The 10974-nt window shown below is 40.3% G+C and overlaps 1 protein-coding gene across 1 annotated transcript; it reads right to left on the bottom strand.

The window, feature by feature from the left end:
* Window positions 1–7859: 7859 nt before the first annotated feature.
* LOC307257210 (natterin-3-like) lies at window positions 7860–9665 on the bottom strand (the record flags this gene model as incomplete). Its single annotated transcript, XM_080036371.1, has 3 exons — window positions 7860–7921; window positions 8377–9363; window positions 9572–9665. 3 exons carry the CDS (start codon window positions 9663–9665, stop codon window positions 7860–7862), a joined length of 1143 nt encoding a protein of 380 aa, XP_079892497.1.
* Window positions 9666–10974: the final 1309 nt, after the last annotated feature.

Genomic DNA, 10974 nt, shown 5'->3' with positions numbered 1-10974 from the left:
AAAATACACTACTGTGTATTGCTAACTATTTAATGTTCTTACTTCCTTTGCCGATCTGCAGACAGGAGGGCTCAGTCCCACCATCAGGCTTCATGATCTCAGACACAGACTGTGAGGCAAAGCAGAAGATAATTGAGCTTGAATTTGTATTTATTAATAGAATATTGTATAAATAGCTTTCAGTAAAATATAAATAATATACCTGCTCATCACAGTCTTGAATCCATACTTTTCCATTCTCATGACCGGCACTCTGCAGCACTTTGTTAATGCCACCCATGCAATACGAACGAAAAACATCGTACACAGCTACAAGCCTTCCCCCCATGGCGAGACAGTGGTCCTACAGTGAAGGTAAACAGACAGAGTTATCAGGGGCTGCCTTCCACTAACAGACAGAAAGTGGGGAGGGTCCGGTCTGACTGGAGGCTAGATTGATGACTACATGAACTAATCAGGGGCTGCCTTCCAATAACTAGAAACCAATGTGAAGCTCACAAGATCAGGCTTGTGTCTCGAGGCTAAAGAAAGACAACCTTAGAAATGACAGGACATCCACAGAAGATGCAAGTTAACTTCAGTATATTGTTTACCTTAGCTTCAGCCCAAGTCATCTTCTCTGGGACGTAGCGGAGACATTCAACATCAAACTTCGTCCAACCAGGAGGACAAGATGGAATCCAGTTGTGGTCTAGTAAATAAAAACACAGAGGAGAGGGTCATGGTATTGAGTCCCCCTGGCACATGCAGACATAGGCCTCAAGGGGAATGCTATTTGGTCTTTTAAGGCCAGGACACACCGGCCAGATATTCGCCGTCGTAGTGTCGGTAGGGGGTCGGGACACGAATCTGTTTGGTGTGTGCCGTGACGTCGGCCGACGTAGAGGTCGTCGGGCTTGTTTTGAGCCGATTGAACACAAAAAGTGTGCTCTTATGGTCCATAAATATAAATACGTATTTATATCTATGTTTATGCTCTAGAGAGCTGTCCCATCATTTCCGGCTTTCGTATTTTTTCGGGCCACAATACAGATTAGCGCCGCCTGCTGTTGTGGAGACATTACGTCGCGCGCAAGCGCAGAGCGTACGGAAAATAAGTAGTCGTCTCGGTGTGTTTTTTGGCCGCGACGGGAAGACTGGAGCTTCCTGAAACGGCGACTCCATTTTTTGGGTAGTTGGAACGAGTCGGACTGGTGTGTCCTGGCCTTTAGGTCGCTTTTACACCTGTAAAACTAGTGGTGGCTGCTATTACATCTCCGTAGACCACTATATTTATAAACTTATCTATAGATATAAAGAATTCTGCAATCACATGGTTTAGCAGTTTATGGGACTATTTGATACTCACCGGCACCATGAGCTGTGGTCAGAGCCGTCATGGCAACCACAAAGAGAGCCACGATCAGTATCTTCATGTTGGCGAAGCTGAAAACCTTTCTTTAGGAGAGACAGACAGTATTGGACAAAGTACTCAACCCCAGAACTTAAGTCAAAGTGTGTGTGTGTGTGTGTGTGTGTGTGTGTGTGTGTGTGTGTGTGTGTGTGTGTGTGTGTGTGTGTGTGTGTGTGTGTGTGTGTGTGTGTGTGTGTGTGTGTGTGTGTGTGTGTGTGTGTGTGTGTGTGTGTGTGTGTGTGTGTGTGTGTGTACGGACAAGGATGCTTCATAAATGAATCATGCAAAGGTCGTAATATCAGTGGTGGAAAAGTAGTCTACTACCCCAGAACCCCAAGTCAAATTATAGATACTCATGGTCAAATAGTATTCAACTGCAAGTGTAATTTGCCAAATTTCAAAAGTAACATTTTTGGGGGGGCCGCTAGTGGTGTAGTGGTCAAAGCCCTCATAGAGTCTCAGTCCTCTTCACAGCAGACCCGGGTTAGAATCCAGCCCGGGTCGTTCTCTGCATGTCTTTCCCCTCTCTGACACATTTCATCTCTGTCTCTAAAATCTGTCTAATAAAAGCAAAAATGCCAAGAAATAATCTTTAAAAAATAATCCATAAAAAGTCAAACAAAGGAAAAAAAGAAATACTCAAGTAAAGTAAAAATATTCAACAAATTTACCTAAATTCATTTATCAAGTAAATGTACTGAATAACTAAGTATTTTAAACCTTGTGTCTGTACAACCATGTTTAACGGCCATTATCTCAGCATTGTTATTTATTCAATACTCTGAACCAAAAATATCCACTTCTATAGCGCTTACAACAACTAAACTTTCCATAATCATTCTCAGCACTATTCTGGAGGTTATTACAGAAGACAATAGTTCAGAGAATTCATAGTTTACCTGCAGTAGAACGATCTTCACTCAGTCAATCTTCTGCCTTTGAGTGTGGAAACAAAGATCAGCTCTTACTGTATATATTCAGTATAGACCACACACACACACACACACACACACACACACACACACACACACACACACACACACACACACACAGAGACACAGAGACACACAGACAGACACACACACACACACCTACATACACCTACACACTCAGACACACACACATACACACACACACACACACACACACACTGCAAATATAATGCAACCTTTACAAATAAAGGAACACATCTATTTTAACGGTATTAGTGTTAGACAAACAATGTCGGATGGGAATTTCCCACTTTTCCCACAGTTCACCTACAGTTCAAGTTTCAAGTTTCTTAATTCATCATTTGTACAAATACACATGAAATTGTTCGCAATGTATTTCGTAAATCTCCGGCTTCTCCAACAATGCAATAGACAAAAGAAAGGGGAACACATAAGATAATTTAAAGGCATACTTGGTCATTCTGGAGAATGTTTGTTCACAAATTTTGTCAAAATCAGTGAATATCCCCTCATGATCCGCTACCTGTACGTACTGTGTGTGTGTGAGCGCTGAAAACTAATTATGTGCGAATATACAACAAACATTGTCCAGAATTACCTATTATGCCTTTAAAAGATTAAAGAGACAATAGTGTAAAAAGTTAGTTGTAATAATTATTTTTTTTAATCATAATTTAAGGTGCACTATATAACTTTGGGTGTGTCAGAGAAGTGAACATTTCCTAAAGTATGATTTATGATGATCGGATTATTCAATACTAAAAATGATGTGAAATAAAAACTTTGGACACTAATATGTTGAAAAGATAAAATAAATATTTTAACTCTGACTCCATTCAACATGTAGGTTTTTGTTTTTAAAGAGATACTGTTTCAAATGTCCCTCTTTATTTTTCTCTTAAAAAAAAAATAATTGCTTAAATGTCAGAAATCAACTGGCCAAGTTTCATGATGATATTTATATGTGATTCTTTTTTTAAACCTATTCTCCTGCAGTGTCTCACCTTATGTTAACCTCTTCTTAGGGTTCATTCAGACTATAACTCTGTGTTTGACCTCTTATGAACAAACACTTTTTTTGTACATTCACATCGCACTAGACAGAGCAACAATGACAACTTATCTTTACCCTTTTCCCGCACATCACATCATCAATTTAGGATATATTATAGAGGCCCGGCTTTATGGAATGTTTTACCTCCCCTTTTAAGATCCATATCATCCCTCTCACTCTTTAAAAAACAGCTTAAAAAACATCTTATCTTTTTGTGAATCTTCTAATCACCTCCTGTCCTCTCCATAGCTTTTTTCTTTTTCTTTCTAATTTTTTCATTATCTTTGACATGTATTTTTCAATTTTTTTTCCATCTATTTTTGATTATTTTGAGTATTTATGTACCTTGTCTCCTTCATTTCTAGAGTTTATTTGTTAGCCTGAATATGATTTCATTGTGATTATTGACAGGGGTGGAACTCTGTACAAGCCCATTTGGGCTTTGTTCCCTCCTTGCACCATTAATTGTTAATGTGTGCTAAATAAATAAACTAAACTAAACACTGACGGCACTATTCAGTTCAGACAGAGGGCACTGCATTCACAATACCGTACAATCTCCCGAAACACAAGAACGTTTTTAAATGGATGTAAAATCACGCATAAAATAAAATAAATAATTAGTTCTAAGTAATAAACTGGCAAAGTTTCATCAGTCAAAAAATAAAGTATCCCTATACTACTTAATTAATTGTTATTTCAATGTTGCTGTATTTGATATTTAAAGAATGCACACACACGCACACACACACACACACACACACACACACACACACACACACACACACACACACACACACACACACACACAAAACATAATCTGTAGAAACTTTGGACACTAATATGTTTTAAAAAAATTAAATAAAGATTTTTACTTTACTTAATTTAACATGTTGATTTTTGTTTTTTAAAGAGATGCAAATTAACACATAATTAGTTATAGATATTGCCAAATTTGCATTTTATTGAAAACATTTCTTGATGTTGAATAATTGATTCAATGTCAGTAATCAAGTGGCAAAGTTTCATGATGATATCTATGAGAAATGAATGGCTCCATGTTTGACCTCTTATAAACAAACACTTGTGACAAATACTGACAGTCACAATTTAGTTCAGACAGAGGGCACCACATTAGCAATACTGTCAATTTCCCGAAACACAATATTAAACACCACATCAGGTGCAAGACTCCAGACATACTTGAAACTATTCAATTATTTACACAATGTCCCATTTTTGAGTTATGAAGAAAGGCCTGATTGTCTAATGTAACTGGTATTTATCTAGTGAGGGTGTTTGCCCAACTATGCCCTGACCTTATATCACAAATTTCCCACACACAAAAAAATCGGAGAAGGAAATAAGCAATATTATATAAATTTTGTCCAGGGTTGATTCAACAGCAGCCAGTCATCTTGTGTGTTAATAGCACCTATGATGAAAAAATAAATAAATAAACATTTGGTCACTAATATGGCCCTGCAAATCATTTAATAAACTTGAGGTTAAGATAGTGTTTTTTTTTACTTTTAATTTTCCTATAAAAAAGTCAAATTAATTATAGAAAATGATATATGTTTTAATTAAAGGTTTTTCGTCTGAATGCACAGTTTATACAAAAACAAATACTTTTTTGATCATATTCGATACATGAGGCATTTATGAAAATGTTTTGATCACATTAATGTATTGTAAGACTAGAATATAAGTGTAAACCAAACGGTGGGCCCTGCTGCTGTAAACAACAACAGTGAAACAGTAACTTTTCAGGAAGCTTTCCAACTTCAAACAGTGTTCCAGGGATCACATTTTCCTGTGAGGAAAGTTCATTTATTCAGTTATGAGAATATACCTTAGAAAATGTTCACTTCTCTGACACAATCAAAGTTGCTTAGTGCACCTTTAATTAACCTTTTATAACCCAGTGACAGTCTCAGAAGTGGCCACTAGATGGCGACAGACAAACTTGAAAAATAATACTATGCATTTAAACCACAACGCTGCCGTTTGAAAAGGCTGTAATTAAGAGTTATGTAACTGTGTGTGATGTCAGATATCTCCCCGAACACTGAGTCTAAAGTTTACATATACTATACAAACACAATAAAGTACAATTAATGAAATATTGTTATAAACATAATAAATAGAATTAGGATTAAAAAAAAAAAAATTATTTCAGTAAATGGACAATTTCATAAACATTTTCACTGGTTTTACTCTGCTCCCCATGGTAAACCTACATGTAATTTAAGTTAATGCAGAAGAAAATATTATAATAATAAAGCCCATTAAGGTCTAATATAGATTCATGAAGACAGAGGCTTAACAAATACTTTTTTTAAAGTTAAGTTTTTATACATTTGAAGTCATACCAATGTTCCAAAATTAGCCGTTTCTTCTGTAAAATGACAGATATATTATATGCTATACTACTATTACAAGGCCTACTGCTACTATATTAGCCTTATGGTAAAACTAATAATTCACTGCTTTCACCATAGTGTTATATTGATAAGACTTAATCCCAACCTATAGTTCTCCAGCACCGTTTTATCTCCTTGACCTGATGACGTTTTAAATCGTCTAAAATCAGGTGTGCCATCTTCACAATACATCCTTTTAGAGCTTTTTTGAGTGTTGTGTATGTTGTTTTTTATCAGAATATTAGTTTTTTTAGATTATATTTTGACTCCTTATCCTATCTTCCATGAACAAGAAAAACATGAATGTTGATTAATGTAAATGACACAGCATTTCTGTTACTTTAGCTAGGTTATGTTAAGTTAAGTCTTAATTTTTTTCAATTAACACATGCATAGTCACACAAGGTTATCGGAATTAAGTTTTTGCTATCCCCTACTATATCTCTAACACACACATGCAGTTCTTCAGAAGGGGGTCATCCTGCAGGTTCTGCCGCAGTGCAGCGCCCCTGTAGCAGTTTGGGGTTAAGTGTCTTGCTCAAGGACACAATGGTAGAGAGGGTGAGCACCGTAGATGTAATAGCAGCCACCACTAGTTTTACTACTAACACCCTCCTGTCCGTTGCCGGGGATCCAACCAGAGACCTCATGGTTACTGGTCGGCCCCTCTTTCCAAGACATCCTGCCAGCCCACATAGGTGAAACAGTGCTTTGGTGAAATTGTTCAAAAATGTAGGGGGTATTTTGCTCAAAGACGCCAATGTGCACTAAAGAAATAAATAACTGTCTGTTTGAATACAAAAATACAACAGACACTGACCTTACAGTTGTGCAATATTGTTTGCTATGTACAGGTACAAATTGTGTGCAAACATGCAGACAGTACAAAATACAATTAAAGAAAAATTCTACAGTTTTGGTGCAATACCATGCAGACACACTACATACAAATAATGGTCTATACACTTAAAGGTTTAATAAGCGGAATGATTCTTTTAGCTAACTTCCTGTCAGTTACTGCAGTTAGCAGTCCCCTCGCTCGTCCCTACGTCACCACATTAATGCATTGCGGTCTTCAAGCAGCAAGTTATCTAGCATCATCTCAGATCCATAAGTGTGATAAAACCGGATAAAACATGATAAAAACCATCAAAACAGACATTGGGAAGAATTTTTACCCGCTCCGCCATTGTAGGCGCATACACATTCACCCATCTGTTGCTCTGGCGTGCACCGGCAGAGAGACCATAGAGTGTATATAGTATATATGAGTGAGACGATAAAGAATTGGATAAAAAATCGGGATACTACAACATTTTAATTGGGCTTTTACTGCAAATCAGAATGACTTGGAGACCTGTGATATGACGTCCGCACTCTGTTGAAGTGATTGCTGTAGGAATATGGAGTGATAGAACACATATATTAACACAAATAAACCGCTCACTTCACCTTTAACATGTGTGTATGCACATCAAAGTGCAAATTGAACTTTTTAAAGTTCCTTTTTGGATGGGGGGCTGTTGTGCAATTATTGTGGACAATAGGCCCACTCTGATAGCCTATAATTCATTATTAGTTATTATTAGCCTACTTGCTTGATCTATTTTTAAATACAGAGGTTACTGGTCGTTTTGGAACAATTCCCAATTTAAAACATAAAAATAAAGCATCATTGAAAATTCAGAAAATAAATCTTCTTGGCCTACACTAGCATGCTGTTTTACAAATAACTCAATAGTTGAAATAATACAATGTGTTTTCCCCTTAAAATTACTAAATGCATTTCAAAGACAGTAACAGTGTGACACTTCTGTAAACTTACTGAAAGGTGCCATCATCACTCTCATGCATTCTTCAAACTTTTCTCTGTGCTGTCTGAGCTGATAGATAGGTTGTGTTGCCATAGTGTTGTGGAGTCTTAATCTGTTCTAGCTTTGCACAGCACTTCTTTTTGTTCAGCTAAGTATCCGCATAGAACTGCGCTGCGTTTATTTTCGCCACCAGTTCGATATCGGCTTGCTTCTAATCGTTTACCCTCCTGCATACATGTATTCACACACGGCACGGTCGCCGACACAGAGCAGCTGATAGTCTGAGCAGAGAGAAGCGCTTGGAGATACATGCGCACATGTATTTACCGCAAATCGCGGCCTTTCGCGCAGTTATGACCATGCGCAAGCACAAATCGCGCTTGCTAGTACATAAATTGTGCAGCACTAAAATTAAATTAATTTTTAATTTTAATTTTAATTTTAATTTTTGGCCGGCCGCCCACCTTAGCCATAAAGCGCTGGAGGAAACTCTGAAGAAGACATGTTATTGAAGCAAAATTGAGAAAAATCTATCTTCTGCAGTGTGCAGTGTCTCGCCTTAATAAGACACTTCAAGAACAAATGTATTAGAATTTCACCCGGATTTGACATGCATATGGTCATGTTTAGATGCCTCGTCCATTTTCAATCACGAGGCAAGGACGAGCATTGGGTATAGGTGTACAGCGATCAACAACAGTTTGGACATCTACAATGTCAACACCTTTGTACGTACCAGTGATGTGCGCAGATTTTGTTACCCCGAAGTCATACGTGCGGGTAAGCAGTGCTGTGAAAGGGATCTCTGCACTACACTTTTTCCCCACCATACGGACAGTACACGAGTGGTTTGGTGGGACAGGGACCTCGGCAGAGAAAGAGTGGGACTTTGATTCAGTCACAGTTTGTCCATAAGAGAATTGAATTGTTGTCTCAAGACTGTAGTCAATACTCCCAGAGCTGACACCTGGGATTCCGGTGGTGATACTTGTACTGACACCGGCCGTGATGGCAATGCTGGTGTCCCACCTTTTCTCCACCTGATGCGTTTTTTGGAGCGTAACTGTTTTCGTAACTGTTCTGCACGCATGGTTGGTGGTGGAGGACTTGCTCAAGGTCTCTGGAGGATATTCTAAGATTTTCTCCTGATAAGTGTTGTACCTGACATTTGAGATTCGCTCGCTGTATACACCTGATTCATAGGTCAAGACCTCGTATTTCTTGTACCAATACTCGTTACCTTTCCAAGGAAGGAAGAAGGCCTCATGTGTAGTATGTACCTTTCCAAGACCATACTTGTTCCTCCCAACATATACATCCGACCCGGAACAGGTTTTGACTGAGTTTTGGGGCACTGAACCATAGGATCCGTATTTCCACAAGAGGTTCTCTAAGTTGCCTTCATTCACTAGGATCTCAAACTGGCTAACTCTGATCTCTTTGTCTCCATAGGCGTAGTGGCAGTAGGGACCCTTACTGGGGCTGTAAAAACCGGCGCTACAGCCAGATTTACAGACGTAGTCGTAGCGTTTAACATAACTGTTCCAAATCACCACAGATCCATCAGGGATATCGCCCGGCCATGTCACCCATTTCAGGTTGGTGGAGGCTTGGGTCTGTCTCTTCTGTCTCACAGCAGACTGAAGGAATCCATCTGGTTCGGTCGTCTTATTCAAGATGATTCTAGGAACCCTGTCCTCTGGAGCTGGGGTCTGAATGGAGACTGAACAAGAGAAAGACACAGAAGCAATGAGTTGGTTTCATGGGTCTGCTGGATGTTAACTTCTGCTCTAAAGGCCTTTGCACATCAGACACAATGTGAATAAACAGCACAAAGCTGTGAATAATTAAGAGGGGAATTTTAAAAGGCCAATGCAACATTTATGTAGGACAAACAAATTGGTGTTATATATTTCCAGACAATTTCAGACCCCCTATAGTGGACCGTTCCATCTTAACCTTGCCGAGAGCCAGAGGAGGAGCCGATCGGAGCTTCTCATTAAGGTGAGGACACACTGCACTCATCGCGCGTCAAGATTAAATATGAAGTCAGTGTACAAGCACGTGGGGGCGCATCGACCTGTGAATCGGCGTCAAACGGCAGCGTTTCTCGTCATCAAAGGCGCGTCATTTGCAGCGCGGCAAACCTATGCAGCGAACGCAGAAGATGAAAATATTGAACTTTTTGGCTTCCATGCGCCGCGATAGCCAATCAGCGTTGAGATTGCACGGTGGTCTGCAAGACGAGGTGGGCGTGTGGAGAGTGAGGACATTGGGCTTCCTGATACATTCTGCAAATATTTGTATTTTGCATCTGTTTAGCTGTTGGTTGTACTTTAGCCAAGGTAGCGCCGGTTAGCATAGTGAAACTCACCCAGCTGTGTGCTGTTCCGGAGGATAATATGAACCCAAACTTTACAGCAGTGTCCGTGTGGAATTCCAATATAGTACAGCGAAGCACCGGTGTTGTCCTCCACCAGACCTGGCACACTTTCTGTCAGGAGCTTCTCCCTCTGCCCTGTTAACAGCACTAATTGCTGCCGCTCCACTCTGCTCAGCCACACCTGTATCCACTCCTGCCCTAATTAACCTGCCAGCTGCACTGCATTCCCTGCTCATTACCCTCTGTATATAAACCCTGGCTTTCAGTCACTCCTTGTCGGATCGTCTGCTAACCAGCACCAGTTACTCTGCCTGTTTCCTTACGCTTCTGACTCCTATCTGCAATACCGGACCCGCTCTTCTCGTTCTCTGAACATGCTCATACACTCCCTTTCCCCCAATCCTTTAATAAACTGTTGAACGTGACGCTATTGTGGTCCTCGCCTTGTTTGGGTCTGACAGAACGATCCGACCAAACATGGACCCAGTGCACGTCTCACCCAGCATGGAACTCGACAACCCTGGACAACCCGCCGCCATGCAGCGCCTGGAACATACAGAGAGTAAGGTTTACCGCATGACAGATGACGTCGCCTCTCTGCTCCAGGTCAGCCAGCAGCAGCAACAACAGATTCAGCAGCAGCAACAACAACTTGCCATGGTTATCCAACTTCTCACCAACCTTACTCCTCCGTCAGCTTCAGCCAGTCTGCCCACCGGCCCAGCTCCCGTGTCCTCTGCCCCGGTCACTGCCGCCGCAGTTGTTGCCTTCCCCGAACCCAAGATTGGCAATCCTGAGCGGTTCAATGGTGACCCAACTCAGGTACGAGCATTCCTGACGAGCTGCCGTGTCCAGTTTAGCCTGCAACCCCGAACCTTTGCCACTGAGGGGGCTAAAGTAGGTTATGTGATCACTCACCTGACGGGACGGGCTCGACTGTGGGGAACGGCT

This window comes from Ammodytes marinus (assembly GCF_949987685.1).
Source record: "Ammodytes marinus genome assembly, chromosome: 2".
Taxonomy (NCBI): Eukaryota; Metazoa; Chordata; class Actinopteri; order Uranoscopiformes; family Ammodytidae; genus Ammodytes; species Ammodytes marinus.
The sequence above is the reverse complement of the archived record's forward strand: the minus strand, read 5'-3'. Positions and strand labels throughout refer to the sequence as shown.